At 59.4% G+C, this 20,762-nt stretch overlaps 1 protein-coding gene across 1 annotated transcript; it reads left to right on the forward strand.

The window, feature by feature from the left end:
* Positions 1–197: 197 nt before the first annotated feature.
* ABCD1 (ATP binding cassette subfamily D member 1) lies at positions 198–19,951 on the forward strand. The gene is made up of 10 exons (XM_029931112.1): positions 198–1,533; positions 4,136–4,316; positions 11,667–11,809; positions 11,902–12,070; positions 12,656–12,750; positions 15,292–15,437; positions 15,959–16,104; positions 18,164–18,248; positions 18,493–18,618; positions 18,791–19,951. Exons 1-10 carry the CDS (start codon positions 634–636, stop codon positions 18,999–19,001), a joined length of 2,202 nt encoding a protein of 733 aa, XP_029786972.1. The 5' UTR covers positions 198–633; the 3' UTR covers positions 19,002–19,951.
* Positions 19,952–20,762: the final 811 nt, after the last annotated feature.

The following is a 20,762-nucleotide window of genomic DNA, read 5'->3' on the forward strand; positions in this document are numbered from 1 at the left end:
GCGCCTCGAAGCTGGGCGGTGGCACCTCGTGAGCGCGCCGGGAGGAGGGGCGGGGCCTTGGCGGGAAAGCTAGGGGCCGCTTCTCTGGCCCGCGCAGTCTTCCCACGTCTCACTGGTCCGGGGAAAGGGGCGGGGCTCGCTGCGCCCGGGCTCCGCCTTCCGCCCCTCCTACGCCTCCACCCCTTCCCTCGACTCACCCCTGGGGAGGGGTAGGGCGGGTGGCGGAGTCACTGTCGGATTCAGCCAGGCTGCGGAGCGGACGGACGCGCCTAGTGCCCCGGGGAGGGGAGCCACCAGGAGTGGAGGTAGAGGAGGAGGTGTAGAGGAAGAGACGCCCTCTCTGCCGGGGCCCCTCCTCCCGCTCCCCGAGGCTCTGACCCCAAGGGTTAGGGGCCTGACAAGTTTCTCCACCTTGGCTGCCTGAAGAGGCCGCTACCCTGGAGGGCCCTGAGCCCACCGCACCAGGGGCCCCCGCACCGCCCCGGTGGCCTAACGCGACAGTTTCAGGGACCACTGCAAGGTTTCCAGTGGCCTAGACAAGGAGCCCGGGGTCTGAGCAACAACCCTTCCGGCCACCAGCCTCGACTTCTGCCTCAGGCACCTGTCCCGGCCCGAGCATCCAGCCCAGGTGACATGCCGGTACTCTCCACGCCCAGGCCCTCGCGGGTGACCACCCTGAAGCGCACAGCTCTGGTCCTGGCCCTCACCGCCTATGGAGTCCACAAAATCTACCCTCTGGTGCGGCACTATCTAGCTGCAAGCAGGGGCCCTCAGGTACCAGCAGGGGACTCCACGCAGGAGGTCACTGGTGCCACAGCGGCCAAGGCCAGCGTGAACAGGGTGTTTTTGCGGCGGCTCTTGGGGCTCCTGCGGCTGCTCTTCCCCAGGACCCTGTGCCGGGAAACGGGGCTACTGGCACTGCATTCGGCCTCCCTGGTGAGCCGGACTTTCCTGTCGGTGTATGTGGCCCGCCTGGACGGCCGGTTGGCCCGCTGCATCGTGCGCAAGGACCCGCAGGCCTTTGGCTGGCAGCTCCTGCAGTGGCTCCTCATCGCTCTCCCTGCCACCTTCATCAACAGTGCCATCCGGTACCTCGAGGGCCAGCTGGCCCTGTCTTTCCGCAGCCGTCTAGTGGCCCATGCCTACAGTCTCTACTTCTCCCAGCAGACGTACTACAGAGTCAGCAACATGGACGGGCGCCTTCGAAACCCTGACCAGTCCCTGACGGAGGACGTGGTGGCCTTTGCCGCTTCGGTGGCACACCTCTACTCCAATCTCACCAAGCCACTCCTGGACGTTGCCGTGACAGCCTACACCCTGGTTCGAGCGGCCCGCTCTCGCGGGGCCGGCACGGCCTGGCCCTCGGCCATTGCCGGACTCGTCGTGTTCCTCACAGCCAACGTGCTGCGAGCTTTCTCCCCTAAGTTTGGCGAGCTGGTGGCAGAGGAGGCGCGACGGAAGGGAGAGCTGCGCTACATGCACTCTCGAGTGGTGGCCAACTCAGAGGAGATCGCCTTCTATGGGGGCCATGAGGTGGGGCAGGCTGGGGTGCTGGGCACAGAGGAAAGCTCATGGCTGGGAGGCCAGGGGGCAGGCAGCCATGGACAGCATGGAAAGCCCAGGTCTGGCTGGGGCTAATGCCAGAGGTGTGGGGAGGTCATAGAAAACGAATTCTGGGGACAACAGGGCCTTGGGCAGCCCAGACTTAGGCACTGAAATGGAGAAGCAGGAAGGCTGGGCGGGGCTAGCCCGGGCCGGCTGCCCCACATGCTCCAGGCCACTTCTGTTTCCTCTCCTCCCTGTGGTTGGCCTGGCCTAGGAGCTGTGGATCCTAGCGGTTTCAAATGGTAGAGCTCCCTGCTTGCTCCACTCGTACAGCCAGCCTGGAGGAGGGTCCTGACCATCCAGGAGCAGGGACAGTGGGACACGGCCTGCTGCCTGGCCCCTCCTGGCCCCCCCTCGGCCCTTTTAAGGCCGGCATCTGGCCAAGCTGGTGGGCCAGGCAGGCTGGCATTATGGGCATGACTCAGCCCAAGCGGGGGTTAACGAGCAGCACCCATCGCGGCAGCCGCGGCGGTGGCAGCACTGGGCACTCGGGACCAAAGCCTCCCCCCGCCTTAGCACGCAGGCTGGTCTGGCTACCTGCTCAGCTGCCACCCCAGGACCCAGGCCAGTGATGCTGGGCCCAGGCCGCCACCGCAGCGGGACGCACTTCCTGCCCACCCGGGGGCCACCCTGCCCCCACAACCCCGCGGCCGCCTTCCGCCTGGGTCTCAGGCCTACCGGCCCTGCTAGGAAAGGTTACTCAGGGCCAGTGCTCCCTTTATCTTGCCTCGGCCCCTCCCCTTCCTCATGCCTGGGGCTGCAGCTGCCTCCAGCCCTGCTCTCTGCTACTATGGTTTCAGTTCCCAAGGGCTTCTCCAAAGAGGAGCACAATGGTATCCACCTCCGGAAGGCCTGTCTGTCCTCCCTAAGTGAGGTGGTCTCTTGTTCTTGGGGCTTGTTTCATTGCCTGCACTTTGGGCAGAGGCTGTGATTTAAAAAAAAAAAAAAAAAGGTTTGTCCCTGAACTCTGCAGAGGGGCATCCCTGGTGTAGGCCGCGCTCCAGATTAAGAGAAAATGCCTGATCTGCAGCCACAACCCATCTCCTCTCCCGCACGCTGGGCCGCAGGGCCTTGGCAGGCAGCCACGGCCTTGGGTGAGGCGCTTGGCACGTTACCCGCAGCTACATTGTCAGCCCTGGCTGGCACTTCTGCCAGCTCCCAGCACGAGCCTGGATCGCCAGGATGCTCACTTCAGGAACCAGGATTGGGCTTAAAGGGAAGCCAGGCGATGTGGCAAGACCTGGCTGGTGGGGGCAGGAGAGCCCCCGTGTGTGTCCGCAGCTTATCTCTTTAGACCTGGGCTGAGGGCTGGAAAGCACTGTGGGGTGATGGGCCCCCAGGGCTGGGCTGGTTGCCTTTGCTGTGCCGGCATGTGGCTCACCCCGGTTTCAGCAGCCCCTAGGGATGCTGGCCCAGGCTAGGGCACAGGTGACTGGCTGGCTGGAAGGCAGACTTCACAGTAGTCTGCTCTCATTGAGTTTTCATTGAGGAGGCCGATCTAGATTTCATTCAGGAGGCAGAAGCGCACGCACACACGCACGCACGCATGCACGCAGACTCTTGTTGGCTTGAGAGTAGGGTAAACCTTTCTTAGAAGTCAAAGCGTCATTTATGAGAATCTGGTTCTCTCTTAATGGCTCTGCCGGTGTGGTCCAAATTCCACATCTTTTGCTCCCTCCTTGGCCAGGTCACTTTGCCACTTGGGGCTTGGCCTATGGTACAGTGAATGTGAGAATACACGTGTGGCGGCACAGGATGAGAATCAAGTGAAGAGTCAGGTGTGAAAATACTTGGCAAAGGAAATGGTGCCAGGCTGGGCAGCTGTGGTCAGCCGGAGGGGGAAGGCAGGGCTGTGGCACACACCCCTGTACGGAGCCAAGCGACCTGCAGCCTAATGGCCACCTTGCCGTGACCGGTTCCTGATACCCCTGGCTCCCCCCTTCCCTCTCCCGCTCTCTTCTCCAGACCCTGCATGGTCCGCTTTCCCCAGCGGTCCCCATGCTGAGGTAGCCGGCGGGGCCGGTGCAGGGGTGGGGAGGGCAGGGCAGTGCTGCCTGGGGCCACCGTCCGGGTTTCTGTACGAGGCCGCAGCACAGGGTCCTTGTCCAGAAGAACCTTGGGCCAGTCGGGGAGGCAGAGCCTGTGTAGGTCCAAAACTGAGTACTGCCTTTTGCTCTCCTGTGCTGCCCTCTGCCTAGTTCAGGGTGGCCCTCGCCCGCCATTGCCCGAAGCTGTCCCGAAGTTGTGCAGGGCAAAGAGAGGGGCGCGGTAAGCATCCCGTCTAGACAGGTAGTGGAAAGAATGGGCCTCAGGAGATGGGGGCGGCGAATCCCTTCTCTTCCTTGCCATTGTACCCCGTACTATGACGTCCAATGGCCCTAAAGTTTGAAAACTGTCCCCTAGAAATGCAGCCCCGTTATGACCCCTGGCCCTTGACCTCGTCATGGCCATCACAGGGCGGGGCACGTATGAGTGGTGCGGCGGTCACCAGGAGGCTTCCGGGCCCCTCTCTGCCGCCCCTCGCCCACAGGCGGAGCTGGCCCTGCTGCGGCGCTCCTACCAGGACCTGGCTGCGCAGATTAACCGCATCCTGCTCGAGCGCCTCTGGTACATCATGCTGGAGCAGTTCCTCATGAAGTACGTGTGGAGCGCCTCCGGCCTGCTCATGGTGGCCGTCCCCATAATCACTACCGCCGGCTACTCCGAGTCAGGTAAGAGCCCGCTCCCGGGAGGGGGGGAGCAGGGACCCTGCCCTGCTCTCCTGGGTCACCGAGCGCTAGGCCAGGGCAGACCCAGAGCTCGGCCAACCCACCTGCCCCTTCTGCTAGGGCCGTGACGCCCGCCTGGCATCCTTGACGGCAACAAAGGGGGCACTGCTCCTGGCTGCCTCTGCTCGGTGTGTGTCTCCGCTCCCCAGCATGTCAAGCTCCTGGGTAGCATTCAGCTGAGCCCGGGGACTGTGGGTCAGGAACACCGCACGTCCCTTCCTCAGGCCCACGCACCCTTGCCCAGCTGGTCCCGTCCTCGGCTCACGGCCACCTGCGGTGGGAACACCTCTGGGAACTACTTCGGCTCTCGGCCTGGCTTTCCCGTGCCTAAAGCAACTCTTCCAGGCGCAGCCTCTGCCCTCTGGCCTGGGGTGGGGGTGGAGGACAGGAAGCCCCCCTTGCTTCTTACTTGAGCCGAGGGTCATCAGGATTCCCACTTTGTTCCTCTAATCGGCAGTCTTGTCGCGGTCGCCCTCTGAAGGGTTAACATGAGCCCGGGAGAGTAGGCGCTCCTCCCCCAGCCTCTAGAACATTCTAACTCAGGGACCAGCCATGCTGATGTTTGGTGTAGCCCTGTGTCAAGTTTGCTTTCCTGTTTGTTGTTTTTAGGCTTGGCTACTGCTTTATTGGGTCGATGTGGGTTTAAATTCACCCCTGTGTTGACCAATTTCTTTGCTCATCCATCCTTCCCCATAGCCCAGTTACCTTCTTCCAGATAGATGTCTTCTTTTCTTTTAATTTTTTTAATGTTTTTTATTTATTTTTGAGAGACAGAGAGAGACAGTGAGATCAGGGGAGGGTCAGAGAGATAGGGAGACACAGAATCTGAAGCAGGCTCCAGGCTCTGAGCTAGCTGTCAGCACGGAGCCCGACACGGGGCTCGAATCCACAAACCAGGAGATCATGACCTGAGCCAAAGCCGGACGCTTAACTGACTGAGCCACCCAGGTGCCCCTAGATGTCTTCTAAAAGTTCTTTCTGCAAGGCTTTCATCATGGCAACTTTGAGATCATTTTGTTGTTTCTTTCCCCCGAAATGTGGCTGGGTGTGGGAGTCGAGGGTGTTACTTTCTCTCGGCACCTTCACAATATTCCATTGTCTCGGTTGGCAAATCCACTAGCAGCTTACCTGTCCCTAGCAGCCTGCATGGTCTCTCCGGCCACTTGGAGACTTTCTTCTTTGCCGCCCTCCAGGTTCCCTATGTAGGTTTCTGTTTGTCCGTACCTGTTGTACGGCCTTCATATGTTCAGACTTTTCAGTCATTCTGGAAGATTCTCAGCTGTTACCTTTTCACATGTTACCTTGGTCTCCTTTTCGTCTTTCCTTCTGGAACTCCCACTAGACATGCGGTCTTCGCCCTCCCCGACCTAACTCTGTGCTGAATTCTGGGAGACTGCCTCAGATCTCTCTGCTCACTCACTCATCAGTTTGCTCTTCAGCTGTGTCTGATTTGAAGTGTTTTAAAATTTCAATGACTATATCTTTTTTTTTTTAATGTTTTATTTTTTTTTGATACAGAGAGAGACAGAGCATGAGAGGGGGAGGGGCAGAGAGAGAAGAAGACACAGAACCGGAAGCAGGCTTCAAGCTCTGAGCTAGCTGTCAGCACAGAGCCTGACGCGGGGCTCGAACCCACGAACGTGAGATCTGACCTGAGCCGAAGCCAGAGACTTAACCGACTGAGCCACCCAGGCGCCCCTATTTCTTTTTTTATATCAATTTTTTTAGTTTATTAATAGATTTTGAGAGAGAGAGAGAACATGCAGGAGGGGCAGAGAAAGAGACAGAGAGAGAGGGGGAGAGAAATGAACCCAAGCAGGCTCCGCACTGACAGCAAAGAGCGCACTCCGGGGTCGATTTCAAGCTCATGAAACAGATCATGATCTGAGCTGAAACCAAGAGTCAGTTGCTTAACCGACTGAGCCACCCAGGTGCCCCGAGAGAGAGAGGATCTTAAACAGCCTCCTTGTTCAGCATGGAGCTCAACACAAGGGCTCAAACCCACAACCCTGCGATCGTGACCCGATGTGAAATCAAGAAACCAACTGAGCCACGCAGGCACATTGAAATTTTTCTTTTCAGATACGAATTCCAAACAGTTTTTATAAGCGTCCAATTTTCTCCTCTTTTGGACTGCTCCTTTTACGCTCCATGGTCTCTATCCAACTATTTGCTTATCTGCTTCCTTGGGGACCCAATCGCTTTATCTTCCCTCTGCTGGTCTTCACTCACGGTGTATTGTCTCCCTGTGGGTTTTGCAACTGGACATCCATGGGAACCCGGAGCGGTGTGACCGCAGGGGTGGCTCTCCAGTGTGGTGTGCGTTTGCTTTTGTTTGGGCCGCGCGCCCCTGGTTAATTAGCCAACTGGAGGCTGTTTCACATTAGCTTCTCCGCTTGGGGAGGAGGGGTTTCTGAACTTGGAGGCAGTATTAATTTGAACTGCACACACACATAATTACAGATTCTTAGAAGAAACCTTTTTTTCTGTGCCAAGAGCCCCAGCTGCGCTGCAGAAGCCTCCCTGTGCTCTCCCATCTCCAGAGATTTCATGGGAGCACCTGGCCGCCCGGCCTCTCTTTGCGCTCCTGGGAGTGTCCCTTGTCTTCCTTGGAGCACAGCTCTGCTTTAAAAGGGCTCCCGAGGGGCACCTCGGTGGCTCAGTCGGTTAAAGCCTCTGACTTCGGCTCAGGTCACGATCTCATGGTTTGTGGGTTCGAGCCCCACATCGGGCTCTGTGCTGACAGCTAGCTGGGAGCCTGGAGCCTGCTTCCAGTTCTGTGTCTCCTTCTCTCTGCCCCTCCCCCTCTCATGCTCTGTCTCTGTCTGTATCAAAAATAAATAAAACATTTAAAAAATTTAAAAAAAAATAAAAGGGCTCCTGAAAAAAAATAAAATAATAATAAATAATAAATAAATAAATAAATAAATAAAAGGGCTCCTGAGTGGCTCAGTCAGTTGAGCGTCCAAATCTTGATCTCAGCTAAGATCATAATCCCAGGGTCATGGGATCGAGCCCCACATTGGGCTCCATGCTGAGTGTGGAGTCTGCCTGGGATTCTCTCTCCCTCCACCCTTCTCCCCTGCTCACATTCGCTCTCACTCTCTCTCTCTCTCTCTCTAAAAAATGAATGAATGAATGAATGAATCATTCTACTTTGGGGCGCCTGGCCAGCTTAGCTCTCGGTCTCAGGGTCATGAGTTTAAGCCCCACGATGGGCATTGAGCGTACTTAAGAATTTTCATTTAATTTTAAATAAATAAAATGAAAGGTGTTATAGTTCGGAGTACCTGGCTGGCTCATTCGGTGGTGTATGCGACTCTTGATCTCGGGGTTGGGAGTCGGAGCCCCATGTTGGTGTACGTGGAGCTTACTTTAAAAAATAAATAAAATCTGGGTGCCTGGGTGGCTCAGTCGGTTAAGTGTCCAACTCGATTTTGGTGAGGTCATGATCTCACCCTGGGCTCTGCACTTGATGTGGCACCTGCTTGACATTCTCTCTTCCTGTCCTTCTGCCCCTCCCCTGCTTGCCTTTACACCCCCCTCAAAAACAGAAATTAAATGTGTTAAAGCTTCCAAAAATAAAAGGTGTCATATTTTATGCAGTTCCATAGTAAGAAAATGTTTAGTTATATGTAAGAGAGAGAAGGGGGAGCCTGGGTGGCTCAGTCAGTGAACTGACCGGCTCTTGATTTCAGCGCAGATCTTGAGGTTCGTGGGTTCAAGCCCCACATCAGGCTCTGTGCTGACAGTGCAGACCCCCCTGGAGATTCTCTTTCTCTCCCTCTCTCTCTGCACCTCCTGTAGTCGCTGCACTCTCTCTCAAATAAGTAGAATAAACTTTAAATGTTTTTTAAAAACAGAGAGAGAGGCTGACTTGTCTCAGAGCCAGAAGTGTCTCTGATTCCCTCCCTATCTGTGCATCTGCCTTGGGACTTCTGCACTCTCGGCTGCCTGTCCCTCTCGGGGTAACCCCCAAGAGGAGGGATCTTTTGAAGGGGGATCAGTACTTTCCGGCACAGATGCCTTACAAAAAAGGTGGCCTTGACTTAGGCACAGGTGCCAGACACGCTCAGCACCCCTGGCCTGGAGCGCGGGTCCGCCCGCAAGGAGCAGGTTCGGAGGAAGCACCCGCACCTACTTTCCTCCACAGCTAGCGCTGGTGCCTGTCTGGTCCCGAGGCCTCTCCCTCCTGTGAAAGCCTAGGACTTTTTGGAGCCTCTGCTACACCGGACTTTGTGAGCAGTTCAAGGAAGCATGAGCTCTCATCCCTGGCCTCACAGCGCTCCATAGTTAGTTGCCTGTGAAAATGAAATACTGCCCCCCTTGTTCACTCTACTTCTAACTCACAGCCTCCTGGTTATTCCTCTGAAGCAATGCTTCGGCCTCAGGGCCTTTGCACATGACTGTTCTAATGCGCTTCCCTCTGACGACAGCCCCCCCCCCCCACTGTCCTCTCCCCCTTCCCCGCCTGGCTGCTGGCCTGACAGTGAATCCCGTCTGCTCTACTTCTCCATTTGCTTTATTGTCGCTCTGTCACTTTAGGCTGCGTGCTCAATGGAGGCACGTGGTTTTGTCAGTTTTGTCCTTGCTGCGTCCCCAGTCCGCCTAGCTAGTGAGGGCTCTAGGTGTTTCGAGGAGGCTGAGAGCACCAGGGACAATCTGGTGGAGGCAGGCGCTTTATGAGCTGGGGAAAATTCAGATACCTTTGCCCTTCTGGCCTGGAGCGGCAAGGCCGAGGGCTCAGGGAGGAGTGGCCTTGCTGTGAAAGCTGCCCCGCGTTCCCCCCAGGGCCCTGGTCTCAGTGGTCTGAGTCTCTGACGTAAGCTCTGGCAAGGGCAGTTAGTTCTGTCTCCAAGGAGGTGCCAGCTGTTCCCAGGATGCCCCCCGCCCCCGCAATTGCACACGCTTTCTGTGTGTGTGTGGTCACTGTGCAGCTCGGGACCTCTGGGGAGGCAGGCTTATGGCCGCCTGCCTGTTGGGGGCACGATGGGAAGGCAGGCCTAGGCCCATAGACTATCAGGATTAACACCCCTCCCTCCACACCACCCCCCCCCCCCCCCCCCCCCCCCCCCCCCCCCCGCCCCATCCTGTCCCCTGCACTCCTTGGCCAGGCCCCGGAGAAGGCAACACAAGGCTCTCAGGCCATCCATCCTATCCATTTTCTACCCTGCACGCTTAACAGGCTTCCCGTACTTCCCACCCCACCCCTGCCGTCATTACCCCTCCAGTGTCTGCCTGATGTATGCTCCTGGATAGAGTCCCTGGGCTCTGCCCAGAACGTTCCTTCCCACCACTTCAGCCCCGGAGCCTCCACTTCCCCTGGGACCTCCTGGCAGGTGCTGTTCACTCTCCCACATCCCAGGACCCTCAGAGCACGCCTCCCCCTGGCTCCCCATCACCATCTCCAAAGCGATCCTCGTATAAAAGGCCTGCCCCGCTCAGAGCTCTAAGGGTCAAGGGAGTCACAGCCACTGACAGGAGAGGATTGAAGTGAGCCACCATGCAGTCTGGACTGAAACAGACATGCAAGTCAAGACAGGACCACAGGCTCCCAGGGAGAAACGGAGGTATCAAGGAGGGCCATGCTCACGGAGGGCAGAGAATACAGTGCTGAAGGCTGACCCAAGAGAGCAATGGGGGTGGCAACGGAGGTCCAAACGGGACGCTCGTGTTGGAGAGGCCTGGGGGTATGCAGCTCTGGGCGTTAGATGATGAGGTGCCGGTGCGGCCCTGAGAGGGGCTCCTGTCGTCAGTGCGGGATACAGAGGGACGGCAGTTTCGGAGAAGGAGCTGGTTGTGCCAAAAAAGAAAGCCAAATGCCTCGTGGCTCATTGTCTCGCCCCAATTGTTGAGATGTAATTAACATGCCATACAATTCAGCCTCTTAAATGGTACAATTCAGCGTTAACATATTTACAAACTGTGCAACCATCACCACTGTGTAAGTCAAAACATTGTCATCACCCCAAAAAGAAACCCTGGACTCATTAGCAGTCACTCCCCACGCCCACGCCCCCAGCCTCCGGCACCCGCTCACCTTCCTGCTCCTATAGCTTTGCCTCTGGTGGGCATTTCTTGTAACTGGAAGCATTCAACATGTGGCCATTTGCGTCTGGCCTCTTCCGCTCAGCATAACACTTTCAATAATATCTGTACATATACATACACGCATACGTACCACAGTTTCTTTCGTGTCCCTTCACTGACGGACATCTGGGCTGTTTGCACCCTGGGTGCTTGTGAATAACGTTGCCGTGAGCATTTGTGTACAGGTTTTCGTGTGAACGGGTATTCTTCTTTCTCCTGGGTACGTGCCTGCACAAGGAACTGCGGAGGACTCCGGTCACTCTACGTTAACTTTCTGAGGAAGCGCCGGACTGTGTTCCCCGGCGGCCACGCCATCCTGCATCCCTCACAGCAGCGTGGGAAGGGTCCGGTTTTCCTCTTCCTCACCAACGCTTGTTATTATTTCTTTCTAATTCTAGCCGTTGTAGTGCGTGTGAAGGGGTACCTCATTGTCTCATTGTGGTGTGTTTTTTTAAGTTTATTTTTGAGAGAGACGGAGACAGCATAGTAGAGGAAGGGCAGTGAGAGACAGAGGGAAGGAGGGAGAGACGGAGAATCCCAGGCAGGCTCCATACTGTCAGCATGGAACTGGATGTGGGGCTTGAACCCACAAACCAGTGAGATCATGACCTGAGCTGAAACCAAGACTGAGCCACCCAGGCGCCCCTCGTTGTGCTTTTCACGTGCTTGTTGGCCCATCGTAGATCTAAGAAATACAGTAAAATGCCAATTCAGATCTTTTGCCCATTGTTTCATTGGGTTCTCTATGTTGTCGTACTGAAAAAGTTCTGTACGTATTCTGGGTACGAGACCCTCATGAGATGCGTGATTTGCGGATGTGTTCTCCCACTCTATGGGTTGTCTTTTCACTTGCTTTATGGTTTCTTTTGGTGCCCAAAAGGCTTTAATTTTGGTGAAGCTCATTTATCTGTTTTTCTTTGGTTGTCTGTACTTTTGGTGTCATATTTAAGGAGCCAGACCTAATCCCAGGTCACAAGGCCTTAAGGCCTGCTTTGTCCTAAGAGTCTTAAAGTTTCGGCGCGCAGGCGCAGGCAGTGCTCCACTCTGACTTAGTGCGCGTGTGCGGTGCGAAGTCGGGGTCGTCCTCTGGCAAGCGGGTGCCCGGCTGGCCCGGCACCATCTGCTGCAGATGCTCGCCTTTCCCTAGTGGGTCAGTTTTGGTTCTCTGCTGTCCCCTCCCCTCCTCCCCACTGTGCTCCCTAGACTCAGAGGCAGTGAAGAAGGCAGCCTTAGAGATGAGGGAGGAGGAGCTGGTGAGCGAACGCACAGAAGCCTTCACCATTGCCCGCAACCTCCTCACCGCTGCCGCAGATGCCATTGAGCGGATCATGTCGTCCTACAAGGAGGTAGCCCCCAGCCCAGCCCCCCACCCCTGCTGTGCCCTCCCCCTGCCCCCTCCCCAGCCGGCAGGGCTGAGCCGGCATCGCCCTCCCCGCAGGTGACAGCGCTGGCCGGCTACACAGCCCGAGTACACGAGATGTTCCAGGTGTTTGAAGATGTCCGCCGCTGCCATTTCAAGAGGTCTGGCGAGCTGGAGGGCGCTCCGGCAGGAGCCGGGGCTGTGGCGCGGCCCGGTGCCCGTGTAGAGGGGCCCCTGCAGATCCGAGGTAAGGGCGCCCTGCGCACAGACGCTCCCCCTCCCAGAAGGCAGCATCTTCAAGCCGCGCCCCAGGGACGGCGTCCCCGGGCCTGCTGTGGCCCCCACGGCCTTCTTCCCCAGAGCAGCAGCTGCTGGCCAGCCCCTCGCTGGCCGGGTCCGTCCCCGTGCTCTGGCTGAGATTTTTCTTACTTCTCTTTGCCAAAGAAGGGGACACAGCCCCTGAGTAGAGGAGATCGCTCTCCCATGTGGCAGAGGAGAAAGTTGAGGACTACAGCAGAGGGCCAAGATGCCGTGGAAGAGGGGCTCAGGCGATGAGGCCACCGTGAAAATGGTAGCGAGACTGGAGGGTTTTACAGAGCAAGGTGGACCCCGAGCCTCAGGTGCCAGCAGCCAGAGAATCGACTTCGCCCCTGCCCTGCCTAGACCTCAGCAGCAGACACTGGTCGGGGGTGGGCTTATGGAAGACCCAGCATATTGCCAGGGGGCCCCGGCCCACACACTATGAGGGCTTGGACGGGGGGACATGGAATGTGCCAGAAGGCAGAGTGGGTGCTGCTGCTCCCTCCATTCCTTCATTTCGTTCTCTTTCCAGGCCAAGTGGTGGATGTGGAACAGGGAATTATTTGTGAAAACATCCCCATCATCACACCCACAGGAGAGGTGGTGGTGGCCAGCCTCAACATCAGGGTAGGTCACATGGGGGACGGGTGGTGGGGGTACCTGACCGGAAGTATGGGCAGGGCCAGGCTGGGCTGAGCTACCCTGGCCTTGGCTTTCTGCATCTATGAGCCCCAATCCTTGGTGTCTGGCCTGCTGGACCTGCATATGTTGTCAGTCCCCAGATCTACTTGGCAGGCAGGCTAAGGTCAAGGTGAGACGCCCACATGTCTCTGACATTGGTTCTGGCGCACTGGAGTCAGAGCTCATCAAAGCAACTAGCAATTACCAGGAGTGGCCAAGGCTCACCCAAGGGCTGCTGACCCCTTGTTGCCACCCCCTCCCTGAGAAGCCTGGGACCTGGGGCATCCAGTTCAACTCCAACTATGGCAGAATAGATTGCTCCAGTGACCTGGGCTTGGGGTCCCCTCACCTGCTTCGAGAAGCCCCCCATACAGGTGTGTGCCTAGTACAGCCTGGCCCACTGGAAGTGCTCTCAGCCACTACAGAGACTGTTTTTAGAAAGGAGGCTCTGGTGGCCAACATCCACCAGTCCCCTGTGTCCCTAGCCAGAGCTTTGGACAGGGTCAAGGAATGATGGAGTGAAGGAGAAACCTGCTGGCAGGGGTGGGGGCTGGGGGTCAGGGTAAGAAAGGAGAGGGAGTCATTCAGTCATTCATGTTTTCATTCGTTCAACCAATATTCCCCTAAGCCCTGGGCTGGGCTCTGGGAATCAGAGGTAATCTGGAGGGGCCCTGCTCTCTGGGAGGCCCCACTCTGGGACCCCAAAAGTATTACAAAGGTCCCCAGTTAGCCGCCTGGGATCCCGTGCAGGCCACAGGAAGGGCAGGCCCGTCCCTGCGATGAACAGAGGTCACACAAAGCTTCACCCAGGAGCCTCGGGACATGTGGGCAGGCAGAGGAGAGGCAGGGACGTGGCAGGAGCACAGAGCCGAGGGGCCCTCGTGCACCTGGCCCGGAGCCGTCTCTGCAGGAGCCATGGCTGGGCAGGAAGGAAGTGGAAAGAGGCAAGGGCGTGGGTCAGCGCCTGGAGCGCCTTCCCTTGGCCTGCTAGGAGGGCCGTGAGGGCCAGTTGGAAGCGGGCACGGTTCATCACGCCAGGCAGCACAGGACCAGGGTGTGGTCCCCCTCGCCCCTGCCTGTGGTCACTCTTGCGGCGTGGCAGGGAGCCACCAATGATTGGTCTTTCCAAGGTGAACGATTTCCAGGCAGGCCCAGTGACAGCCAAGTAGGCCCAAACTGGGGGCCCTGCCGAGCCAGGGCGCAGCTAGTTAGGGAGGACGGCCAGGTGAGGAGGGGTGATCAGGACGGAAGAGCAGGGGTGGGTGGCTGAGTAGAAGCTGGGCTCCGGGAATAGGAGGTGTTGGGGAAAAGAGGGAAGCGGTCCCCAGTCATGGTCACCCAAGACAGGTGTGGGCGACGGGACCGGGGAGGCAGCCTGGGGCTGGCTGGGGGTGGGACTTTATAATGTAACAGAGGACCACAGAGGGGCTCAAACTGCAGAGGTGGATTCTAGAGGCCGGAAGTCCAGATCAGGGTGTCTCGTAGGTGACGGAGAGTCTATCTATTGCCGGCCATCAGCGCTGTTCCCAGCCTTGGCCTCACGTCAAACTCTGCCTTCATCTTCACATGGTATTCTCTCTGTATGCATGTGTCTGTGCCCGAATGTCCCCATTTGATAAGGACACCTGTCACGTGGAATTAGGGGCCTACCCCACTCTCAGATGACCTCATCTAAATTTAATTAGTTAGATTTACAAAGACTCTATTTCCAAATAAGGTCACATTCTGAGTGAGGTCTTGGGGGTTAGTACTGCAGCGTATGCGTTCAGAGGGACACCGCTCACCCCATAACAGTGTCACACTCAAGACGGCCTGGGGACTACGTGGGCCCCAGGCCAGCACTGCTGCCCTTAGTCACACTCCGGGAGAGCAGAGAACTTAACGTGGCCTTGGACAGGGGCGGGGCGTAGGTGCCTTGGCTTCATGCCCCGTGCTCTCCCCTGCCTCCCGAGGACAGCGGTCTCCCTGCCTCCCTCCTGCACGCCCCGCAGGCTACCCCCCTGCCTACAGTTAACCAGAGAGCCTGAGTCCTTGACGCTGAGTCTGGGGGTCTGGACCTAAGGGGACAGTGAGAGGGCCAGGGGGACAGAAGAGCTGGCCAGGCCTTAGGACAGAGTTGGGAGTTTGCACTGAGCACCTAGAACTCACAGGAAACTGTCTCTCCCAGGACAGCGACCCCGGCAGGGACTCCTGGGGAGGCGGGACGGCCTGGCAGAGAGGGCGGCGTGGGCTTCCTGGGGCCTTCCTCATGTTGGCCCCGTGCTCTCTGGGGCTTGTCAGGGGCTTAGGGGACAGGCCGGGGCCCAAAACAGGCGTCCGGTTAGGGCTCTGGACGCTGGCCCTCATGCCTCGGGCCCTGGGGCCCCTCAGCAAGACATGGAGAGTGGTCTGCCTGCCTGGCATGTACCTGAGTGCGGCCGCCATCAGGAGGAGGGCGCACCCCGCGGCCCCCCCACCGGGCCCCACGCGCTGCCCCTGCCCCCACAGGTGGAAGAAGGGATGCACCTGCTCATCACCGGCCCCAACGGCTGCGGCAAGAGTTCTCTGTTCCGGATCCTTGGCGGGCTGTGGCCCGCGTACGGCGGCGTGCTGTACAAGCCCCCGCCCCAGCGCATGTTCTACATCCCGCAGAGGTGAGGAGGCAGGGGGCCCGGGGCCCCGCACCATCCCCGCACCCTCCCTCCTGTGGGACCTGCTGCCCAGGAGGCAGCAGAGCCTGGTGCGACCGGAGAGGACGGCGAGATTCTGGCCCCAGAATCAGAGAGGCGACAGCACCTCCGCCCGCCGGCCTGCCCTCGCCTGCCCGGCCCGTCCCACAACTCCAGCACCGTGTGATGTGTGCGCGCACGGAGGGGAGGGGGCACCGTGTGTCCGTGTGCTGTGTGCTGTGTGCGAGTGGCCTGCTGTGAGTGTGCACCTGTGCACACGGGGGGGGGGGGGCGTGTGCACAGCGCGCAGTGTGCATGCACGGTGGGGGGGTTGTGAGCACTCCCCGGAACGCTTCGTGGCAGGGGCCTGTGGGCCTCGAGTCAGCCCTGTGTCCGGCAGCCAGTGCCCGTGACAGAGCTTGCTCGGGCACAGGCCGTCAGCGGGTGGGGGCGGGGGAGGGGACAGGGCCAACCCCGCCCTTAGTGGACACGCAGCTTCCCCACAGGCCCTACATGTCCGTGGGCTCCTTGCGGGATCAGGTGATCTACCCAGACTCTGTGGAGGATATGCGGAGGAAAGGCTATTCGGAGCAGCACCTGGAGGCCATTCTGGACATCGTGCACTTGAACCACATCCTGCAGCGGGAAGGAGGTGAGGGGGGAGCTGACCCGACCCGCCTATCAGCACCAGGGAGTGAGCCACCTATCAATTGCTCTTTGTCCGAAGACTCAGCCAGGGGCCTGGCCGCCACCCCTGCCCCTGCCTCCCTCTTGCCCCCGAGGTGTAAAAGAGCCACTGCATCCAAGAGTCCAAAGTGCTAGGAGTCCTGGAAAGCCCCAGCTGCTGGGCGGACCTGAGGTCAGGGGGTAAGGGCGGCCAGGCACAGCGGGAGGCGTGCAGTGCGGGCGCTCACTTTCGGCCCAGGACGCCCTGTCCAGGCTGTCGGGCGCAGGGGCAGGGAGGGCTCTGAAAGGGAGGTTACAGGCCTAGCAAGAGGACAGAGCAGCCGCGTGCACGGTGCACGGGCAGAAGGTGTGCCCTGGCATGGGGAGCGGGTCACAGCCAGCGGGGACGCCTGCGTTTCCGGCTTGAGCCCGGGAGGTGCCATCCCCTGGGAAGGAGACTGCAGGAGTGGAGGGACACGCCGGTAGCACCCATTGCGGCCAAAGGGGAGGGGGAGGGGAGGGCTGCGGCCCTGCTGGGAGGAAAGGGAGGTGGGGCTGGGCTCCATTTTCTTCTTGAAATCTGAGAGCCTGGGCTCCGCTTCCTGCCTCAGCTTGACCATAAGCAATGACCTCACCTCTTGAGACTCTCTTCCCCTGCAAAAGGGGGCAGGCATCAGCTCCCTTAGCACGAGCATTAAACAGAACAAATCCTGTAAGGACTCACAGCAGCTTTCCAGGGGGCAGCGGATGATTCACGAGGCTTCTTACGCATCATCGCCTGTGTCACAAAGGGGCCTGGCGGTGCTGGATTTGGTGAGGCAGCTCGTCCCGGGCCTGCCCAGGCTTCATCCCGGCCTCCCAGGGTCCTGGTCAGCCCTTTTCATTCCCAGCGGCCCCTGAGGCCTACCATCACAACCTGTGAGCACTGAGTTCAGCTGTGGGCAGCAGAACTGTGGCTCAAAGTATTCACAGGTCTATCTTATTGTGACATCAAAGTCCGGAGGAAAGCAGGCCATAGTCAATGGAGGCGGCCCTGCTCTGTGAGAGGCCCATCCTGGTCCAAGATGGCCGCTCCAGCTATCACATACCATCCCAGGCCGTAGGTTGGAGAAGCCTGGGCGGGGGGTGGGGGGCGAGGCAAGGGTATATGCCCCGTATCTGTTAAAGAAAGCTCCGGAAGCTGCCACATGTGTAACACACTTAATACCGCATTGGCCGAAATTCAGTTACACGGTCTCCCCTCACCTCAAGGCAAGCTGCGGCCCTTGACAAAACTTCTAGTCCCCAGGGGACGCAGAGTGGAGGTAGGAGATGAGGAGTGGTCTCCACTCAGAGTCACTAAGGCACTAGTGCTAGGCAATGACGGAAACACCCGGTCCCTGCGGGCGACGGCCCTTCAGGAGACGCTGCTCCCGCCGTCTGCGCACCGACAGAAGCGCGGGCCACCTCCTTGCTACTACCCTGTTGGGGCCTGCGTGTGTCCGCTGCGGCCGCCCGAGCGACAGAAACAGACCGTCTCCCGGTTCTGGAAGCCAGAAGTGCGAGATCCACGGGTTGGGAGGCTCGGTCCCTTCTGGGGGCCGTGCGGGAAGGACCGGCTCGAGGCCCATGTCCTTGGTGTGGAGGTGGCAGTCTTCTCCCGTGCCTTCACACGGCCCTCCGTCTGTGCATGTCCCTTTCCAAATGTCCCCTTTATATAAGGACAGACTCCTCCTGGCTTGGGGCCCGCCCTGTGACTTCCTGATAACGGTCCTGTCTGTAAAGTTCATGTTCTGAGGTCCTAGGGGTTAGGGTTGCCACATATGTTTTCCTGGAGGGGCCACAATTCTGATCACAAGTCTTTTTTGACTATTAAAGTCTTACCTACAGGTAGGTAAGTAGGCAGGACGCACGTACCCGGTGGCCAGCCCTCCCAGAGTCAAATGTGCGTCCGTATCGCACTCTCACTAGCCTCTCCAGCCCTTCCCACCGCCCCCGGGTCTGGGCCCCCCGCTGATGTTCCCAGCCCCTGATGAATGGAACGGAACCCCTTGTGCCCCGGCCAGGTTGGGAAGCTGTGTGCGACTGGAAGGATGTGCTGTCGGGGGGCGAGAAGCAGAGGATCGGCATGGCGCGCATGTTCTACCACAGGTGAGCGGGGCTGTCCGGGCGCTCGGGCTCCCTCCGGCGCTGAGCCCGCAGTACAGACGAAAGGACAGCCCAGGGAATCCCGGGGCGCTGCGTGGGACAGCCAGGTGCCCTGGGGCCGTTAGGAGGCCTCACCCCGGGCCCAGATGGGCCTCAAGAAGCAGAGTCGGGGTTCACACCGTGGGGGGCAGGCCAGGGCTTCTGCGAAGCAGAGTCCACAGCCTAGCACGTTGGGCTCTGCCCCCAGGCCCAAGTACGCCCTCCTGGATGAATGCACCAGCGCCGTGAGCATCGATGTAGAAGGCAAGATCTTCCAGGCGGCCAAGGACGCTGGCATTGCGCTGCTGTCCATCACCCACCGGCCCTCCCTGTGGTAGGTGCCGTCCTTCCCCACCTGCATTCAGCACCCCCGGGTCATGGCAGCTCTGGGGTGGGGAGGTGGGCAGGGCTGCTGCCCGGGGCTGGGGGGGTGGGCCGGGGAGACTGCCGAGTGTCTCCTGCCAAACGGCCTCTGCCTCTCCGTCCCCATCCCTCTCCCGGCCTAGGAAGTACCACACGCACCTGCTACAGTTTGATGGGGAGGGTGGCTGGAAGTTTGAGAAGCTAGACTCAGCCGCTCGCCTGAGCCTGACCGAGGAGAAGCAGCGGCTGGAGCAGCAGCTGGCGGGCATTCCCAAGATGCAGCGGCGCCTCCAGGAGCTGTGCCAGATCCTGGGCCAAGGCTCTGGGGTCCTCCAGGGCGCCGCCCCGCCCTGAGCCCCGGGACGTCATGAAGGAAACGGCAGCACCGGCTACCCACCCCTCCAGCCAGCCCTGCCGAAGGCCCGCCCCACACACCTTTCCGTCCCAGGCCTCCCGGCCACCCCTGCCCCGCCTAGAGGACCGCCAGCCAAACCGCGCACCTTCCCCCTCCCCCGTCCCTGGGCAGGACGGGTAGTCCTTTCTTCTCTTTCAGGAGGGGTGAGGGGTGGAGGTGGACCCCAGCTCACACTGCCAACCGGTCTGTGCAGAGCCTTGCATTTGTGGGGCCCTGCTCTCCTGACACTGTGTCCCCAGTGTTCCCTCCTCTTCAGCGCCTCAGACATCCCACAGGCCATCTATTGCTCCTGCCGAGATGGCGCACCGAGGCTCCCGTCCCACAGGCTGCCCTTCCTGCCATGGAAATGGGCGAACGGGGCCCGTGGGCAGACAGGGCCCCGAGTGGGAGCCCCTTCTCCCCTTCCAAGGGCCCTCGGGAAGAAGGATTGCACAGCATTTCCGAGCAAGCGAGGATAAGAATGTAGCCCCGCCCTCCTGGGCCCCTAGCCTTCTTTCCTTCTACAAGCTAATTTATTGTAGCCATCTCAGTTGCCAACACGAGCACCCTGCCAGTAACGGGGCGGCCTGGGCCACAGTCCTGCCTCAGGTGGCCCAGCCATTGAGCACCAGCCCCCAGAGGCCCACGCAGCCAGCCACCTTTTTGGGGGTTGGTTGCAAACCAACTGAGTGGGGAATGGGTGCTGGGGCTGCCGGGCGTGAGGGCGCCTGTGTGCCCAGCTCAGTGCCAAAGACGGGTCAGCCAGGGGAACTGTCTCTGCAAAGCCAGCACCCACCCAAGAGGGAGACCCCACCACAGCCACCACCGCATGTGCCTTTCCAGGCCCTCGGCCCTCTGGCCGGGGGGGCCTCCCTCAATCCCTCAGTAAAAGCCTCCCACAGAAAGTGCAGTGCCGTCTCCTAGCCTCTTTGTGGCGCAGGGCTTGGGGGAGAGGTGGGCGGGGCATCAGGTCACCTGGGGTGGAAGGACTCACCTTGACCTCCACCCAAACACACAGCTCGGCATGTTCTCCAGGGGACGTGCCGGGGAGGGAGATTTAGCAACATCTCCCAAACACACTGGTTGAGCGCAAGCCGGAGTCTGGTGCGAGTCTGCGCAGAGTGCTGGGGCGGAGCGGAGGGGACTGAAGCCCAGAGCCTGCAAGAGGAGCTTGGAGAGAGCTACTCTGGGAAAGCGGCCGGCTGCAAAGCGGGCAGGGGCAGGCGGCCACGGAGGAGGACGCGTCCTGACACGGCTGGCCGAGGGGCGGCAGGGAAGGATGGTTCTAGACCTTCTAGGAGGAGAGAAGGCTTGTGCAAAAGTCCAGAGGTGAATCAGGAGCCAGACGCAGGACGTCAACGTGACGCGGAGGGCAGACAAGGGGAGGGGCTGGGGACGTACTTGGGGAGCCCCCACTTAACTTGGAGGCGATGAGAAGCCACAGAAGGGTTTTCAGCAAGATGGCGGGAGGCCACACGCAGCTACTTCTAGCAGGTGTGTGCAGGCCTGTGCGGAAGGAGGCAAGAGCGCACAACTTGGTCCCTGCCCCCTGCTGGTAGCCAGGGAAATGGAGTGGCCATTGCGGCAGGGTAAGCACGGGGCTCCCATACCGCCCAGCACGTCCACCCCGGGCTTAAACCCAGGCAAACTGAAAACAGGCGTCCAACCAAACACTTAGATGTGAACGTTCATGAGGTGCTGTTGATGACAACCCAAAACCG

The sequence above is a fragment of the Suricata suricatta genome, chromosome X, assembly GCF_006229205.1.
Source record: "Suricata suricatta isolate VVHF042 chromosome X, meerkat_22Aug2017_6uvM2_HiC, whole genome shotgun sequence".
NCBI lineage: Eukaryota > Metazoa > Chordata > Mammalia > Carnivora > Herpestidae > Suricata > Suricata suricatta.

What these genes read in the sequence shown, in the direction of transcription:
- ABCD1 (XM_029931112.1), top strand. Translation starts at nt 634, where the DNA reads ATGCCGGTACTCTCCACGCCCAGGCCCTCGCGGGTGACCACCCTGAAG. An exon ending in CGCCGGCTACTCCGAGTCAG is followed by an intron (nt 4,317 to 11,666) that starts GTAAGAGCCCGC and finishes TGTGCTCCCTAG; the next exon opens with ACTCAGAGGCAGTGAAGAAG. An exon ending in TCATGTCGTCCTACAAGGAG is followed by an intron (nt 11,810 to 11,901) that starts GTAGCCCCCAGC and finishes CCCTCCCCGCAG; the next exon opens with GTGACAGCGCTGGCCGGCTA.